Source organism: Petaurus breviceps, unplaced genomic scaffold (genome assembly GCF_028583685.1).
Source record: "Petaurus breviceps papuanus isolate PSGF00001 unplaced genomic scaffold, PetGlider_PUasm1.0 81, whole genome shotgun sequence".
Lineage (NCBI taxonomy): Eukaryota > Metazoa > Chordata > Mammalia > Diprotodontia > Petauridae > Petaurus > Petaurus breviceps.
Window position 1 is genome coordinate 36751 of NW_027186546.1, and position 19627 is coordinate 56377.

The 19627-nt window shown below is 37.1% G+C and overlaps 1 protein-coding gene across 1 annotated transcript in view; it reads right to left on the reverse strand.

Annotated features, from left to right (window-relative positions):
• Positions 1–18974, reverse strand: part of LOC138176086 (glycogen [starch] synthase, liver) — a gene marked incomplete at its 3' end in the record, with an annotated part of 53144 nt that extends 34170 nt beyond the window's left edge. The window contains exons 1-4 of the mRNA XM_069106816.1: positions 18811–18974; positions 15082–15263; positions 13547–13738; positions 7677–7859 (exon numbers count right to left, since the gene is read on the reverse strand). Of these exons, the coding sequence (XP_068962917.1) occupies positions 7677–7859; positions 13547–13738; positions 15082–15263; positions 18811–18931 (678 nt within the window). The remainder of the gene's footprint in view (positions 1–7676; positions 7860–13546; positions 13739–15081; positions 15264–18810) is intronic.
• Between the last annotated feature and the right edge of the window lie 653 nt (positions 18975–19627).

Genomic DNA, 19627 nt, shown 5'->3' on the forward strand with positions numbered 1-19627 from the left:
ACACACACACACACACACACACACACACACACACACACACACACACACAGACAGACACACACACATATACAATTCCACATTTCCCCTTCTCTGGTAGTAATCCCTACTTCATCAAGTCTTAGGTCCACGAACATGCTGAAAACCTTTGAAAGAGATTTAATCAAATATAGAAAAAGGAATCTCACTTATTAGATTGAAATCAAAGATACTATTTTTGAAAGTTCAGCAAAATCAGGGGTTTTTAACCTGAGGCCTCTCTATGTTTAAAAATATACTGTGATAACTGTATTTAAATATAATTGGTTTCCTTTGTAATTTTATGTATTTTATTTTGTAACTTAACATAATTCTGAGAATAGATTCTTAAGCTTTACCAGGCTGGCAAGGAAGGGGGGAGGGATTGTAATAAAAATTTTTTAAAGCTATTAACTATAAAAATTATTTCTTTACTTCCTATTTTAATCATTTAACAAAAAACTGACATAATATTAACACTCTATAGCTGCCTAGCACATTCATTTCCCACATTTTAAAAAGAAATTGGACTATTTCTTTCCCTTGAGACCCTAAATTCTCATAATGTCTGAGGATATTGCCCATAAACATTGTAGGCTAAAACTCAACCCCGCATAAGAGATAATCATTAATCTTATTTCATAGAAGTAAAATGATTTCCCTAAGTTTATGGCCTGCATGATCACTTTATGCCTCATTAAATTAATTGTAAAGCATTCTACTATTGGCTATTTACATAGAAATAAGTTGTTAGATCCTGCTGCTATTTTCCAACTCCCTGGTAACCTTAATAGGCTATAAAAAATGAACTGTTTTCACTTTTATTTGAGTGGTGGTTCTTTTAGGTAGTAGCAATATAAAAAGTTCATACGTCAAGGCAGATGCTATTAAACTCTACCATTGCCTTATTATCCCTCTAATGAGATCCTTCTATAATTTTGCCACTTTTAAGTTTTGCCTGGTAATGCTATGAGCTCACAGGCTGTTAGAACAGCAAGGAATCCTACTGTTTTATGGGTAAGGAATAAACGATGAGGAAGGTCAAGTTTCTTGCTGAAGGTCATATGGCATGGTAGGTGCTAAGAACCCATCTTTAAAGTGAGAATAATGTCCCCTGCTTTGTCTGGGAGAGTTTGTTGTGAGGACTAAATAAGATAATATATATGAAAGTACTTTTCAAAATGTAAATCACTATTCAGATGTTATAAAATGATAATTTAAAGTAACAATTTACACTGCAGCTGTTCTATAGACTTTTAGCTTGGTCTAGAGCTTAGTGACATTTTTGGAGAATATGAGAGAGAGTTCTTGTCCTATCAGTAATAAGGAACTGTCATTTCTAGTGTGTTCCTGGGCTTTAATGGACAGATTAGACTTAATCTCTCTTTTCAGTTTTGTAATCCCCCAAATTTTTAAAGCGGTGGAGTGAAGGAAATGTCACTTAAATTCTCAAAACCTGGGGCATTGACCTTAAGTTACACACACTCAGTGAGTCAGTGAGTCCAGTTCCTAATACACATGGTTCTCTAGTACAAGTAGATGGAAAGTCAACCTACCATTTAATTCACTGGTACCTAGTAGGCCCTGAGGTAGGAGTGTTTTTTAAAATAAGATAGTATTCTTGGGCTGATATGTCATAAGTCATATCTCTTTACCTTGCAAGTGATTTGCTAGCATGTTTCAGATGCAGGTATACAATATAAAAAATCTTCAACTTATACTAAATAGCAACCAATAATCTGTCTCTGCTCCCAACCCTACCAATAAGGGCTAAGTTACCTATCAACATAGGCCATGCAAGTTTTACCCTTCTTTTTCCTTACTTGGCACTGGGTTACTCTTCTTGGGGACAGGGTTACACAGTTCTTATATTCATGGGTATTTTTATACTATTATAACAATGAAAGATAGTCAGATTCTGTGTACATATATTATTTTAAATTTCTGGGAGAGAATAACATAAATTGAAAATATAGGTACTATTTGAGATAGTCTGCCTCCTCAGACTTTGGATAAAGTAAAATGAGCCATTGTATTCTCTGAATCTCTTTCTGTCCTGGTGAGTGTGAGCCAGGGTAGGCCTGCAGTTGTGAATGGTTAAGTGAGAATGAGGCTGATAAGCCTTACACAGTTGTTGAGGAGACAACTAAGTGGGTCAATGTCAGTGGATAGAGCACTGGGCCAGGGCTCAGGAAGATCTGAGTTCAAATGTGACCTTAGACACTTACTAACTGTGTGTCCCTGGGCAAGTCACTTAACCCTGTTTGCCTTAATTTCTTCACCTGTAAAGTGACCTGGAGAAGGAAATGGCAAACCATTCCAGTATCTTTGCCAAGAAACCCCCCCCCCCCAAAAGGAGTCACAAAGAATTAGAAAGAATGAACAACCAATTCAATTGTTGAGAAGGAATGAAGTATAATAAAAAGAGCCCTGGAAGTCACTGGATAAGATCAGAAGAGCTGAATTCTAGCTTCTGGCCCTGTCAATGATCAGTTTATTATCCAGTGCAATTCACTTCCTTTGGGTTTCATTTTCTTTCTCCATCTTTGAAACAAGTATGTTGGAACATATAATATCTCAGGTGCTTTAAGCTCTACTTCTCTGAGTTCTGTGTTCAGGATGGTTAATTGGACCTGGTTTTGAGCAAGCACTTGGTCAGGTCAGGACAAAGAAGGTATCAGAAAATTTGTGCTGATGATGGGGAGAGAACATTTCAGAGGCTGGGCCGATCTGGGCTTAATATGGAAAAGGAAGCAGAGATGCCTCCCAAGAACATTATAGCAAGGCAAGGCCATAATTAGAAGCTAATTGATGCTGGGCAGACGGTTGAACTAACAGATGTTACAACAGAGAATCAGCTATTGCTGCACATTGACCTATGAAGGAAAGTTGTGTTGACTGAGGTCAGCAGTTAAGTACCGTGATTTAACAAGGTATCTTGGAATTTACTAGTTGTGTAACCTTGGGCAAGTCACTTAAATTTTATGAGGCTCGCTTTCCAAATCTGCAAAATGGTGACAATAAGAGTTATACTGCCTATGCCATAGGACTGATGTGAGAAAATCATAAAGTTATATGAGTTATTGCTCTTGTACTGAGGCATACATTCCATGGAACAGTCAAGTCCATGATTTAAGAAGGGAGTTAAGGACTTAAAAGTTGTTATGACCCAGGGTCATTTAACTTCTGTGGGACCCAATTTCCTGATCTGTAAAATGGGTATGTGGTTAGAGGGGTGCTAAATGACTTCTAAGACCCCCTTCAGCTTGAAATCTATGATCCTAAGTTGCCAGAAGGTAACTTTAGTTTTGAAGTCAAGAAAAATTTCCTGACAATTAGAGATAAAAAGGGACTGCCTGTAGTAGTTTCCTCCTAACTTATAGTCTTCAAACAAAGTTTGCACAAGCACTTGTTTAGGACATTGTAGAGGGAATCCAAGCTCAGGTTTAGGGTGGGCTCGAGGCCTATGAGGTCCTTTCCAATTCTGAGAATCTATGACACTGGGAAGAAGTCATAGACTTGCAGAGCCACCCTTGAAGAATTGTACCTCTTCTCCCCCTCCCCCTACTTTTCAACTTCTTGTTATATATTGTTTTCCCCCATTAGATTATAAGCTTCTTGACTAAAGGAACTGTTTTTGCTTCTATTTGTATCCTCATAGTCTTTAGCACAGTGCCTGAAAAACTTACATGAACTGATGTACATAAGAGGTGCTTAATAAATGTTTATTGACTGACTGAAGGAAGGTGTGGTCCTGTTGTTCAGTCATGTCCAACTCTTACAGGAGCCTACAGACTTTGGGGTTTTCTTGGCAAAGATACTGGAGTGATTTGCCATTTTCCTTCTCTAGTGGATCCCCATTTTACAGATGAGGAACTGAGGCAAATAGAGGATAAGTGACTTGCCCTGGTTCACAGTTAGTAAGTATGTGAGGCCAGATTTGAACTCAGATCTTCCTGACTCCAAACCTGATGTTCTATCTACTGTACCACTTGGCTATCCAAGGAAAGGGCCTCTATTTGGGCATAAGGATCATAAGGCTTGATTGGAAGTGGGAAGCCAGAATCAAGAGAATTGTTGTTTAAGAATGCTTCTACCTCTCCTCACTCTGAAACAGCACTACCCCCACCTTTTAATCTGGGAATGAATTTACTCCATGTACATTCAAGACAATGGACTATAAAAGTAAAAGGAAATGTCAGGATGCTTCTGGCTGTAGTGATATTCCTATGTCATCATAGTTGGGAGATTGGATGGACAGATGCATTGACTGATGGGGATTAAAGGTGAATAAATGCCCCCCCCCCTTGTCTCAGCAAATTCACAAGTGTGAAGTATCTCTGACAAAGGCCTTATTTCTCGAATATATAGAGAACTGAGTCAAAATTATTAAAAAAAATACAAGTCATTCCTCAATTGATAAATGGTCAAAGGATATGAGCAGGCAGTTTTCAGACAAAAAAATCAAAGTTATCTATTGTCAAATTTAAAAATGCTCTAAATTATTATTGATCATAGAAATGCAAATTAAAACAACTCTGAAGTACCACCTCATACCTGTCAAAGTATTTAATATAACAAAAAAGGAAAATGTTGGATATTGGAGGGGATGTGGAAAAACTGGGGCACTAATGCATTTTTGGTGGAATTGTGAACTGATCTAACAATTCTGGAGAACAATTTGGAACTATGACCAAAGGGTCATAAAATCGTGCATACCCTTTGGTCCAACAATACCACTGCTATCCCAAAGACATCCAAAAAATGGGAAAAGGACCTATTTGTGCAAAAAATTTGTAGTAGCTCTTTTTGTGGTGGTTCAGAATTGGAAATCAAAGGGATGTTCATCAATTGGGGAATGGCTAAGCATATTGTGGTATAGGATTGTAATGCAATATTATTGTATTATAAGAAATGACAAACCGGAGGATTTCAGAAAAAACTTCAAAACACTTAAATAAACTGATGCATAGTGAAGTGAAAATTACCAGGACAACATTCAACACAGTAACAATATTGTTTGAAGAAAAATTGTGAATGAATTAGCAGCTGTCTTAGCTATTCTTAGCAATCCAAAGATCCAAGACAATCCCAAAAGACTAAAAATGAAACATCCTATCTTTCTCCAGAGAAAGAACTAATATTGATTAAATATAGACTGAATCATACTATTTTTTCACTTTCTTTCCTTCGTTTTTTTCTTTTATTCAAGTCTTCTTGTACAAAATGACTAATGTGCAAATGTTTTACCTAATTTTACATGGATAACCTATATCTATTGCTTACTGTCTCAGAGAAGGGGGAAGGGAGAGAGGGAAGGAGGAATAGAATTTGGAACTTAAAACTTTAAAAAGAATTGTTTAAAAAAATGGAAAAAAAATACAAGTGTCTCACAAACTGACAATGCTGTCTTAGATAACAGATTTTTATGAAACTTGTGAGTTGGTTAGTGTTCCCCATAAGAGGCAAATAAAAAAAATTTTAATCAGTTCCAATTAACTCTTAAATAGAATAAAATTCATTCCTTCTACCCTTGTAAAAGTTGAATATTTTTCTTGTGCTTGTCTATCACCATACCTTAGTTTGCCTTCCTACTCAACTTAACTGGGGCTGGTTCAGGTTCCTACAAAGGGAAACCAAACATTTAGCACCACTAATTCTTTAAAAAATGCCTATAAATATATATATATATAAATTTTATATATATTAAATTACATATATATATATATATAACCTGATGTTCTTCTATGCTTCGCCTATAATAGAATTTAAGCTCATTATAGGAATTCTTAGATTTTTCATTGTATTATTTTTATTCTATGACAAATAATAATAGTAACATAAAATAAGCAGTATGAAATCAATAAATATAAGTTTACTTCCTTTTCCCAAAAGAATAAAATTATAATATGAATGTCTTGTTCTGAATCCATATTGAGAAAAGTAATTCTGAAGGGGAAGCAATTAGGTAGGTCCAAGGTATACTTTGACTTAGTATTTATTGTTACTATTTACCTTACTATTACTACTAAATCAACTTTAATTGATTTTAAAAGAAAAAAAATGTCCTGTGCCCTTCAGATATCACAAAAGTCAGATATGTCCACTAGGCTTGTCACAGATCACTGGTTTGACCTTAGTAATCACCTTCTAGGAAGCAGCTAGAAAATTCTCTGAAGAACTTGCTGCCTATCAAATTCCTTAATGAGTATATTTTAAATGAATTCTTTATGTTTATCATCTTGCCTTTGGGTCATGTTGACCTTTTTTATCCAGGAAAGTTATCACTGATGGCTTTATAAATGCTAAGTCTTGTTAGTATGAACTCTCTTGCATGGTGAATATCTTTGAAATGAAAATACTACTTTTTATTCTCATCATTGGAACATGCCCCCATCCACCCAACCCCCAAACACACCTGTGCTCTATTTCATAGAATCATAGACTATTAGAGCTGGAAGGGGCCTTGGAATTCATCTATTGCAACTTCCTTATTTGACAGGTGAGAATATCTATGCATCAGGGAGAAGAGATCATTTAGCCAGGTCAGTCATTAGAAAATTTGAGATTAGAACCACATAGTTACTCTGAAGGACTAAATAAATATGCAGAAAGACAGACTACCCAACTGGTCACATAAAATGGAAGGATGCCAAATGGAATTAACCATGGCAAATGGTGTTGGGTTCACTTGCAAAGGGAGTACACATAAAAGCATGACCACTGAGGCATACATGGTTTGCCTACCTTGAATTATGGTCCAGGTTTCAGTATTTCCCCCTCCCATTACTTACATACCATATTTACCCCCAAAAGAATTAAAAGTAAACAGTAGATACTGACCCCCATCCTATGAAGTCCCAGCCACTTGTTTATTTAGGGTTGGGAGGAGAGAGGGCTCATACTGACAGGCAGGTGCCTACAATCTCCTTGATGCCCAGGGTGTTGATAAAGGTAGTATTATCAGGACTGAAGGAAGAGAGAAACCCCCCAATTCCCATCAGCTATTGTGTATGCTTTATCCCCAAATCATTTTGGGGGTACTGGAGTGGTTCGCCCTTTCTTTCTCCAGCTCATTTTACAGATGAGGAAACTGACACAAACAAGGCTAAGTGACTTGCCCAGGGTCACATAGCTAGTAAGTGTCTGAGGCCTAATTTGAACTTAGGAAAGGGAGTTTTCCTGACTCCAGACCCAGCAGTCTTTCTACCATGCCACTTAGCTGCCGCCATTGCCACTTACATTAATTATAGCATTATCAACAAAAGTGAGAAACTGAGAGCATTCTTTAGCATTCTCTCCACTGACAGGATAATGATACCCATCATCATACCCAAATACCCATCATATCAAAAGTGGAAGAAGCTGAGGACACCCCATAACATTGGATCCTCCACAAACCTTCCAAATACTTCCTATGATTTAAGTTGTATGGCCCCAAAAGATGTTTTCTTTGAAAGATGACAATTGTGCCATATTTCATGTGCCATATACTAGATGTCTGATTTTCCTTGAGGAGCATGGTTATGAACACTGGTTAAGTTCTACAATCTGGCTTCTGAAAATTTGGAATCAATAATTCTGATCATCATAAGAATCAAAAAGGAAGGGGGAAGAGGTGGGAAGAAGGGGAAGGAAGGAACAAAAGAGGATTATTTTACCTTATCCAGGTGGTTGTAGAAATCAGCATTTGCTGCACAGAGGTACCTTCCAAGCAATGTTGCATGAGTTGTAAATATTGTGGCAATAGGAAGTCTCCTGGCTCGAGAAAGAACTAGTCCAGTTCCAGCTTGCCATTCATGAAATTGAACAATGACATGTTTGTCACCCACATTGTCAGTTACCTGATACAGGAAGGAAAAAAAACACTAAAATTTCCAAATATTTTCAGATCTACAGGTTTATATAATTTTCTTCTCATAAAAACTTGTTTATAGGAATTCATTGTTCTTTATTTTATAGATTATATAATTGAAGCACAGAGAGATTAGATGGTGGTATGGTGGTATGGTGGAGAGAGCACTGGGTCTGGAGTCAGGAAGATTGGAGTTCAAATCTGGACTCAGACACTTATTAGCTGTGTGACCTTGGGCAAGTCACTTAACCTCTGTATGCCTCAGTTTCCTCATCTCTAAAGTGGGGGTAATAATAATAGCATCTCCTTCCCAGGGTTGTTGTGAAGATCAAATGAGATAGTAATTGTAAAGCTCTTAGAATAGTGTAAACACTATAAATGTTAATGATAGTAGCAGTAGGAAGATAACACATTTAGTAACAAATCTAGGTCTTCTAACTCCATTGGATCAGGCTGTTTTGCCAATATCCACTCTTCCTCCACTTTTATAATGGAACCAAAAGCATTCTTCCTTTTCAGTTTTGCCTTGTCTCTTATGTGAAGGGAGATGAGAGTAAGAGTTATAATTGCAAAACACTCAACATAATCAAGGAAGCCTGGTGACTGGATGGAGTTTAGTTGAATATTAACCTGTATTGGGAGGGATTGGGGATGATTTGGTTGGTGTATTTTAAGATATTGATCTTCCCACATAGTAATCAATGTTAAGATCATGGGAGTCCATACTGGAAAGAATAGCATAATGAAATGGGGGGAAAATTGACCTAGAAACCGGGAGTCCTGGGTTCTAGAAATAATCTAAAATTGCTAAGTAAGAAGTAGGATTTAAGCCTCTAAGGTTCCTCTCAGCTCTAATATTTTATAAATCTTGTGGTGGAGGGGTTGCTTACCTTAGCAGCATATTTTATCAGAGAATCAGATTTAGGGCTTTAAGAAATCTTTACAGATGAGAAAAGGGAGACCTAAAGAGATTAAGCTTAAGATCACAAAAGTTAAGCCAAAACTTGAACCAGGGTCTGATACCTCTGAAATAAACATTCTTTCCATTTTGCCTTCTAATGTGATTGGGTAGTAGTCAATAGATATTTCAGAAAATGAAATGAAGGGGGAAAGACCCCGTTTAGTTCCCCAAACCACAATGTGACCTTGACTCACCAGGGACAAGATTATCTAAAGCTTCATTATTAAATTCAGAGAGTTACTTTCCTGTGTAAAGACTTAGATGTCAGGGTTGCTTCACATTCATTAAATTCACTGATGATTTTCAAGGGAGGATGGGCTCTAGCTGAAGACTTTCAAATTCTTCAGCTCCTAGCTCAGAGTAGGTCCTTCATGTTTGCTCATTGATTAATTGATTGGTTGGTTAAGGTTACAGAGGAAAGCAACCATTGATAAAACTCAGCCTCAGACTCACCTGACTCTCACCTTTTCCAATACCAGTTTCACTTTTACTCATACTCCCAGACTCACTGGCTGTGGTGAGAGAGTCAGAAAACGTCCTGCTCCCCATTGCTGCTTACAGTCACTACATTTGCAGTCAGTACTTACATGCACTATTATCACTACATCTCAGTAGCCTCTCCTGCTTTGAGGTTCATTCAATCCAAATTTATGATCCAGTTTTCTGGTAGCATTTATGTACTAATGCTCAGGACACACTCCCTCCTTCCTCAATGGGTTCAGCGTCTGCCTCACATTCTTTCTCTATACTCCAAATCCTGCCTTCATGCTACAGATCTTCAGCATAGATATTGATACTCCATCAAACATTCTAATGTCCCAGTTCTTCAATCTATTCATTTCAAATGACCAATCTAGTATGCTCTTCCACCTCTATCATGCACAGAGATGGTTATAACCTCAACATCCACAATTTTTCCACTTCTACATTCATGAACTACAAAATTCCTTTATCTAATTATAATCTTTTATCACTTTCTTTTTCCTCTCTACCTTGTAACCCACAACCCTGTTCTTCATCCTTACAAGGCCTCATTTCTAGGCTATTTCATGATCAAGCTTCAGTTTCCTCCCTTTGCTATCTCAACCATTTAATGCAGAGGTGTCAGACATGCCACCCATGGGCCATCTGCAGCCCCCAGTACTCCCAAGTAAGATCTGAACCAGATTAAAATATAATAGGAAATAGTTAACAAAATAAATAAAAATACAATCAAACATAGATAATGCTAATATGTGATTTTCCAAGTCAACCTGTACCTATAGGGATTATTATATACCATCTAGTAGATCCCATTTCTATTTTAGTTTGAAACTGTCTTAATGAACCAGTGAACCAGCTCAATTCTACTCTATCTTCTACACTTGAGTCTCTTGTGATTTTATTCTATTAATGCTCATGCTTTGTCAAGTCTCATCCTTGGATTCCTCTCACAATCTGTTGCCTTCAGATTATTCATATATTGCTGAATGATGCTAGAGAAAAACACAAAACCATGCTAACTGAGAACAGTACAAATTTAAGTTTCATAATCTTACCTGGACCCTCACTGCAGCAAGGTAATCTTTTTACACCTCTCTAATTGAACACAATTCCCATTATCCCAGTTATCACAGTGACTAATGAAAATTTTTTTATTCATACTCGTCTCTTGTATGAGGGAGTCAGAAAACTTCTTGCTCACCTTTGCTGCTTACAGTTATTACATTTGCTCCCCATAAATCACAAGGTGACCTTTACTCACCAGTGACAGCTGGTCCTCATCACCTTTCTCAGCTGAAAACCTTGCCTCACACTTCACTAAAAAAAAAATTGAGACTATTTTCTTAGAATTCTTCCATCTTGTCCCTTATCTCACCTTACTCAAATGATTTCCCCTTCTGTCTTCTCCTTCACCCCTGTTCCCACATGGAGAGGTAGCACCTCTCCTTACCAAGGCAAGCCACTGAATATGCACTGTTGATTCCATTTGATGGTATCTTTTTCCTACAGAATGCTCCCTCCCATCACCCCCATTTTCTCACTAATCTTCAATATTTTCCTGTCTAATGGCTGCTTCCCTACTATCTAAAGGTATACTCAGGCCTTTCTTATTGCCCTCTACCTCTCCTCTCTTTCATGGCTAAACTTGAGAATGCCAGCTACAATGGGTGCCTCTAGTTCCTCTCCTCTCACTGTCTTCTAAATTCTCTTCAGTCTGGTTTTTGACCTCATAATTCAACTGAAGCTCTTCTCTAATTACTAATAATCTCTTAATTGCCAAATCTAATGACTATTTCTCAATCCTTATCATTTTTTACCTCTCTGCAGTTGGTGACATTGTGGATCGTTCTTTTCTTAATGCTCTCCTCTCGGTTTTCATTATACTGTTCTTTTCTAGCTTTCCTCTTACCTGAACAATTGCTTCTTTTCAGTCTCCTTTGCTGGACCTGTCATTCAGGTGATGCTTGTTAACCTTTGCTATACTCCACAGCTCTCTCTTCATCCTCTTCTCTTCTCCTTTATACTATTTTTCTTTTTTTGTTCATTTACTTTTAGTTTACAGCATTCAGTTCCACATTTTTGTTTTGTTTTGTTTTGTTGCTTTTTGGAGGGCAATTGGGGTTAAGTGACTTACCCAAGATCACATGGCTAGTTTTTGTATTAAGTGTCTGAGGCCAGATTTGAACTCTCCACATGTTTTTGAGTTCCAAATTTTCTCTCCCTTCCTCTCCTCCTTCTCACCCTATGGTGGCATGCAATCGGAAATATATCCTACAAATACCTTCACATTCAACATTAGTCAAGTTGTAAAGAAGAATTATAACCAATGGAGTGAACAATGAGAAAAAAGAAACAAAACAAAAAAGAGAGCACGAAAGTCGTTTGCTTCAATCTGCATTCAGACTCCATAATTCTTTCTCTGGATGTGGATGGCCCTTTCCTCATGAGTCTTTTGGAGTTGTCTTATAGCCTTGCATTGCTGAGAGGAGCCCAATCTATCAGTCAGTCATCACAGATACAATGTGTCTGTAATTGTGTGCACCGTTTTCCCGATTCTGCTCCCCTATACTATTTTTCTTGGTGATCTCATCAGTTCCCATGGAGTCCAATTATCTCTGCAGATGATTCAGGTCTATTTATCCAGTCTTAACCTCTCACCTGACTCTGAGTTTTGCATTTTCAACTGCCAATTGTATGCCTCAAATTGGATATCCTGTGGACATCTTAAACTCAATATGTCTAAAACTGAACTCATTGCCTTTTCTCCTTCCCTCTTCCTATTTTTCTTATTACTGTTGTACGTACTATTATTCTCATAGTCTCCCAGACTCCCAGTGCTGGCATCATCCTTGACTCCTCACTCTCACTCACTTCACATAGCCAATCTATTGCAAAGTCCTATCATTTCTACCTCTGAAACATCCTCGTATGCTTCCCCTTCTCTCCATTCATACAGCCAACACCCTGGTGAAGGCCACTGTCACCTCACATCTGTATTGTTGCACATCTGGTTGGTCTACCTGCCTCAAGTCTCCCCATTCCCCTCTCTTTGTTGTTGTTGCTGAGTCAATGCTGAGTACATATGACACAGCATCAAGTCTGAAATGTTAAACATTTGTTACTATAGTTCTGAATGGAAAATTAGCAAAATTATTAAAAAGACATCAAAGCTTTGTACTTAAAACATAACTCTTCATTTCAGTATGTTACATCATCATTATCATCACTGAATACCATGAATATTTTTTAAAATATCTTATTGATGCTACTTTCAAATTTAAAATTAGTATTGTAAATATTAAATGTATAGACTTGCTTTTGATAATTTAAGACAATAGTATTAGTATTTTGTTGTGGGTATTTTTTTCCAGACCTGTGATTTTATTGGTCTCATGCTCCTTGGTGTGGTAGCTCTTTCTACTGTTGCAGATGGGCGATTAATCTATAACTTAGTGTGTTAGAGAGTTGCCTGGGGCACTGAAAGTTCAAGTGATTTGGCCAGGCTCACCCTTGCAGTAACAAAATTTGGTCTCTGGTCTTGCTGATTCCAAGGTCAGTTCTCAGCTCACTAATCCTTATTGCCTCTCTGATAACTTATATAGATTACTACCAGATTTATACATCTGTTTCTCCTTGATTGTGCAGGCTGACTTTTATATCAGTAAAATAATGACCTAGAGATTTTTTTAAAATGCCAATGAGCGGGCAGGGCTGTGAAAAAAAGATTTAAAATGCTAGTTTGGTTTGCATATCTGTAGTTTTCTAAAATCAGGAGAAAGCTTAGAACAGAGGTAGAGTGGCATGGTATTTCTATTTTTGGCTGTGCTCCAGAAATCAGAATTTATACAAGTTAAAATCATTTTTTTCAAGTTCCTTTGAAAAGGTCTTAGGTCAGACAATAATTGCATAATCATTTAATTTGCTTAAGCTAAAAAAGAATAGAGTTTCAGTGTAGTTAAGGATATTAGACATCCTTTAATTTAACTCCTTCATTTTCTAAATGAGAGCTATAGAGAAAGAATGATTTGCCCAGAATAGTATCATAAGTTAGTGGTAGAGCTGAGACTGGAAATCATGGCCCCTGACCGCTAACCCAGTACTCTTTCCCATACTGCCAGCTTCCTCTTAGACCATGTGCCTCTTGTGAAATCATTCTTGTGAACTAATCTACTGTGTCTGAAAATGAAAGTAGCTTTATTACACCCCTTTATTACACTATGTGGTAGTGGTACCTCCTTTAAGAACCAGGCAGTTAATGACCCAAATATAAGCATATCATTAGCTTCCCGGTCATGGTAAGGGATTCCTATGTGGCATGCTTCCCAGAGATCTCCTTTCCATCTGTCCAGATTCCAAGCAGAATATCCTATATCGAACAACACCACGTAAGGGCTCCCTTCTATGAGCCATCTTCCAAAATGAACCTGTTCATTATGCAAGTAAGAAAAACTTGTGATTAGTGAATGAATATAACTTTTGATTAGTAGAAAATGATTTTCCAAGTTGAATAGAAAGCTGTAGTAATCATTTTTTTAGACCTGATTGAAATACCTGTTTGAAAAAGACAACTTAATGAGCTGTGCTAATTTCCATTCATCTATATTATCCAAGTTTTATCCATGCATTAAATTAGATAAATGCTCATTTTCTTCTGATCATTCCAAAGCAAATATTGCTTGTATATAGTTAGACCTTTCTAAAATGACTTCCCTTCTTCTCTAACTTATTTAAATCCTACTGTTTCCAACCCCTCCTTTCCCCCATTCTGCTTAAGTCTCAACAGAGATAATCTTCTGTTGGAGTCTTTCAGAACCTTTCTCCCTTATTCCTCCCCCAATTTTCATATGGCTGCCCTCTACCCCCATAGGCCACAGTTGTCTGTCCTTTCTCTGAAGTCCTATAACACATTGTCTATACTGGCATTTCACATTTGCTTCTTTGTACAAAAGAAGATAAATGACAACATTTGTCCTAGATACTCAGCTAAGCTGCCTAGAATGTTTTGTACCCAGGAAATGTTTTGTTCCTGTCACTTCTGGTGATATGCTCATAAATCAATGAAGAGCATGAAGAAAAATCGCAAGAGTATAGAATGGTTCCTTTTGTCTACTCAGAATTTAACCTTTCAGACTTCCATTATTATAAATCCTATTTTTAAAATGACCTATAATACTGCCTTTCCCAAAGGACTATTCTGCAGCATAAGTTTAGTAAGGAGTTTTAGAAATAACATAATACAGAAATTCAGTCCTAGTTCAGTCTTCTATCTATTGTGATCTCATTGTGGGCAGGTCAAAAAAAGGTAGCTCATTAATATGACTAAGTGGTTTTCCATAGGTGTTGTGGTTGGGCCTTTCTCAGGCTGGTTCTGTGGTAGTTCACTCGGTACATTCAAAAGGACATTTACGTAGCCAAAGCCGGAGAAAGATACGTAACAAGAATGGCACAGAGGACATCTCAAGTTGATTCAGCTAAGCTGAACTCAGCTGCTTGAGCTGTCCATGGTCTTTCACCAATCGGGCAGTTGGAGCTCCTTGCATTCCTTTTGCACTTAGGCATCCAGAAGCTATATGAGCATCTGAGATTTTAAGCCCCCAAGCCAGTTAAATCTAAAGGATAGTTTCAGTACCTTTTAGGGAAAAATTAACCTAACTTTTATGGTGGCAGGGGTTAGTTTATTGCTCCTTCTACAGTTAGAGGCTATAATTTTACTCACTTCCTTAAAATTTTCTTTGTTCTTTTTTAGTTCTTAAGGGAAGCATAGTACCTGGCACCCATGCAAATTCATTGCATCCACTGCTTTTTTAATTGCAGGGTTTGGAGGCTCACACTCTTCCACTTGGGTCTTCATATTGTGTTCAAAATATGGACCAATCAGACAATAATTTTCTCCCCATTCATCTGCTGTTGTTTTTGCCTTGGTCTGGATTACAGTATAGATGCCACCAACTGTTTAAAAAAGTTTATAATGGTTTCATTAATTTTAAGTTTACTATTTCATTCTTTCTCATTCAAATGAACTCATTTGATGGCTAACATTTAGAATTCAATGAAACAAATCTCTATTAAGCTCATTTCTTTAGTAATCATGAGGATTCATTCTCTGCCTGGTTTGCTATAAGAATAATACTTTACAATGGTGCCCCCCCATATCTGGCAAATTATTAGGAAGTAGAGTGCCTCTAATATTTATGCCCTAATACTTATGGATTAATATTTATAAGCCAGTGGTTGAAAAAAGAAAGTATGATAAACAACCCTTACAATAAACACTCTCAAGGGGCTGTAGTCATGACTCCTTCACCTCTACTTATGGCCATATGTGATGGAGAAGAATAATTGGAGTTATGGAAAACAATCACCATAAGTATAATATCAATTTCCCCAAACTCTAAGACCACGTTCTCCAGCTGACCTCCAAAACAAAACATAGAACTTATGAGTGAATCCATCCAATAGAGGTAATGTGTTAATGATGTGATCTTGATCTTCCCAACTAGTAAATAATAAGACTTCATAATGGCTAACTGCCTTTTACTTCCCAGAATCATCTGTGGTGCGGCTCAGAGCCTGAAAAGCTTGTTGGATTATGTAAACCAACATCATAAAGGAAGGAATTTGTCAAAGCTGTAACTAGGGAAGGACCTTGGAAGCTTAGGTTGAGAAATTTGGAGTAGGGATAAAGATCATTGCAACCACTGTTAAATTCCAGAAGGATTTCTATTGCCTTTAGGATCAAATATAAAAATCCTCTGGTTGGCATTTAAAACCTTTCACAATCTGACCCCTTCATTTCTTCCCAGTTTTTTTCCTTTTTATTCTACAAATTCAAGACTAGAGCTACATTTATTTTTGTCAGTCCATAAACACTCCATTTACTGATTTTAACTCTGAGTCTTTTCACTAATTGTCCACCATGCCTGGAAGGTGCACCTTGTCTGTATAGAGTTGTTATCATGTTGTCTCATCCATCACCTCCTTGAGGACAGGGATTGTGCTTTTGACTTTCTTTCTATGCCTAGTGCTTAGCACAGTGCTCAGAACATAATACAGTCATAAAAAAATTTCTCAACTGATTGGTAGGACTGATATCTCCAAAAAGTAACATACTATCTGTACAGAGAGATATGGTGGGTAGAATTGACTTAGCCTGGGGAATAGTGGAGGGGCATGGGGAGGTGGCATAGGGACAATGGTAAGGGATGGATTGATTGCTGATGCTAAAAAAAAAATCACCTCTTTCTTTTGGTTCCATTTGGCAGAGCCACCTCCTTCTTCCCCACCTCCCTGAGCTCTTGCCCAATGCCAGTAACATCCCCCTTCCCTTCCACTCCCAACACACACACATACTGCATGGATCTGGGATTAATGTACCCTAGAGATTGACTGTGAAAACATGGACTTTGGACAGAAAGTGTTTAAGTACCGCTGAGTTAGAAAGTGCATGGTGTTGTGGAAGAAAACTGGGATTTGGACTCAGAAGAGGTCTAGGTCCAATTCCTGTCTTTCACTATTCAAGACAATCTCTCTAAGCCTCAGTTTACTCCTCTTTAATATTGAGAAAATAATATTTATTTGCATTATTTACACCATAAGATTTCAAGGAAAGTACTTTAGAATCCTGAAAGCACAGCATACTTGAAAGTTATCTTTTTTTTTTTCCCAGACCCATGAAAACATCCTGTACCATGATCATCAGCATCTCATTAGTGACCTAAATAATCTTGAAGAATTGCCGATGGAAATAAAATTTTAAGTGAATTTTTTATGTGTCAAAGGCAAGACTTGAATCATGTCTTCCAGACTCCAAGGTTGACTTTTTATCCATCATGCCATGTTTCCTGTCAAATATGAGCAATTAGCATTTAAGTGGATATTGCAAAACTTATAATGCAAAGATCTACAGTTTCCACAAATCTATGCCATCCATAGATCTATCTCCCTATGAATTAAAGAATAAGAGGATTGGGGCAGCTAGGTGGCACAGTGAATAGAGCACCAGCCCTGGAGTCAGAAGGACCTGAGTTCAAATCCGACCTCAGACACTTAACACAAAAACTAGCTGTGTGACATTGGGCAAGTCACTTAATCCCAATTACCCTCCAAAAGGAAAAAAAAAAGAATTAAGAGTATTTCACAGTACTTTCCATAAATAGAACTTACTAATTTATAAATTTATACTGATGAGAATCTTTATGGATTAATATTTATAAGCCAGTTTGAAGATGAAAATCCTAAACTGCCTGTTTAGGACTGTATAGGACTATAGGACTTTAATTTATATCTGGTAGCAATTTTATTTGTTACCATCTCACCACAAAATCCTGGAACTTACAACTGGAAGGGACTGTAGAAATCTTGTGCTTTATAATTATTTTCAACCATGTAGAAATCTTCAAATCACTCAGATTCTGATTGCTGTTTACCTATCAATGATTTAGAAGTCTCCAAAATTTTGCAAAATACATATCCCCCTCAACTGCTATATGATCAAGAAATGAACTGAAATTTTATTGTGAATACTGTTGTCAATATTCTCATTGTCTCTCTGTAAAGTTTCTTAAGGAAGCCTTAGTTTAGTAATCATTTATGATATCTCCATAAGGCAAAATCATTATAAACTATGAATCCCATTTTCTACGAATCTAAAAGGAAACTGGTATCAGTAATTATTAGTAGATCACTCCATTAGCACACCTTTTTCTTTTTTTTTTCTTTTAATGGTCTTCATGTAATCAGACTGATGAGAGAACAATTATTTCTTCATATTAATGCAAATATCAACATTTTCCTATGTAGAGCAGAATGTATGAGAGTTTAGCTGCCACTTTCATTGGGATAATAGAATTTGGAGCCGAAATGAACCATAGAGAATATCAAATCCAATCCTCTGTTTTTACAGACGACAAAGCAGAGGCCCAAGGGGCTAAATGACTTGTCCATGGTCACCCAGGAGTAAAGTTGGTATTGGAATGCCCATCTTTTGAATTTAAATACATGGCCCTTCCTACTTCAACAGGCTCTTATCTCAAATGATCAGGAAATATGTTTAATAATTCATACAATTTATAATTATTAATAAAAATGAATAATGAATAATAATGGAGTAATTAAGAATCTAATTTTATCTGATTAGATGTAATCTTAAAGCCATTCAGTTATTCTTTTGGCTAAGAAATCCTCAGAGAGGGGGAGAATAAATGCATAGATACATCCCCAAAAACCTTAGGCAATTTCATTTTCTGCTCATAACCATTTAGCCTCTCTACCTTCTTGAAATGTACACACTCACAAATTAGCTCAATTCTTCCCCTCTTAAGTTTAATCACTTAGTTAAGTTTTCATTACCTACCAAAATAACTAAACTTGCTACAAAATGTCAGAGTTCTTTGGAATATTTTATTGACAGCCCACTAAAAACTAATTCTTGTTATGATCATTTCAAATCTATTTCTAAAAAAAAAAATATGTGGCCTTTAAAAAAAGTACTACAAACCTTTGTTAGTCACTTCCCAGGCAACTTCAAATAATAGCAAATCCTCTATTGGAAGTTCTTGCACATCCCACAAAGGAAGACCACTCAAGGAGGTCACAGACAATGATCTTCCCCGTAGCATTTTCCTTTAAACCACGTTCAGATAAAATGTTAAAATTCCTAGGTTTCCGAAGAGGTAGATACACTCAGAGAAATGTGTGCACAGGCTGCTTGCTGACAGACACCAGGTCGAGGTTATTTGCCTTAGAGAAGTAAATTCACCGAGTTAAATCCCATGAGCTTTTTGGAGAGCTCCAGGTTAAAGCTCCTCTTTGCCCTCTGGGCCACCTAAGGGCAGTCCAGGCAGAACAAATTCCCTCCCCACATTTCTCTGAAGCCACCTGATACAAACACAAGTGAAACCCATGAACACAGGACTTAAAGGTAATTACTTTCCTGCTCAGTGAGGTCCTAATAAGTTCATCCTCTGATGAAAGTCCTGCCTTTTTTGGCCAAGCTACCTGCCTCACATACTTACCACTTCATCCAGAAAGCATTCCATCTCATAATTTTGAAAGAGAAACAATATCAGATCTTCCTAGAAAGTTTTCTGACAAGTAAAGAGACTGAAGAAAAATTGAATCCTAGGGCTAGGGAATGAATCCACTGTTCAACATCTCTGCTTTTAATATTTCCCCTGGAAAGAAATTATCAACTAATACAGTCTTCTCGTTTTTGTCTCCACTCGATTATTAGGAAGTTCTCTCTTCTATTTTTCAAAATCCTTCTCCTCCTCCTCCTCCTCCTCCTCTTCCTCCTCTTTCTTCTTCTTCTTCTT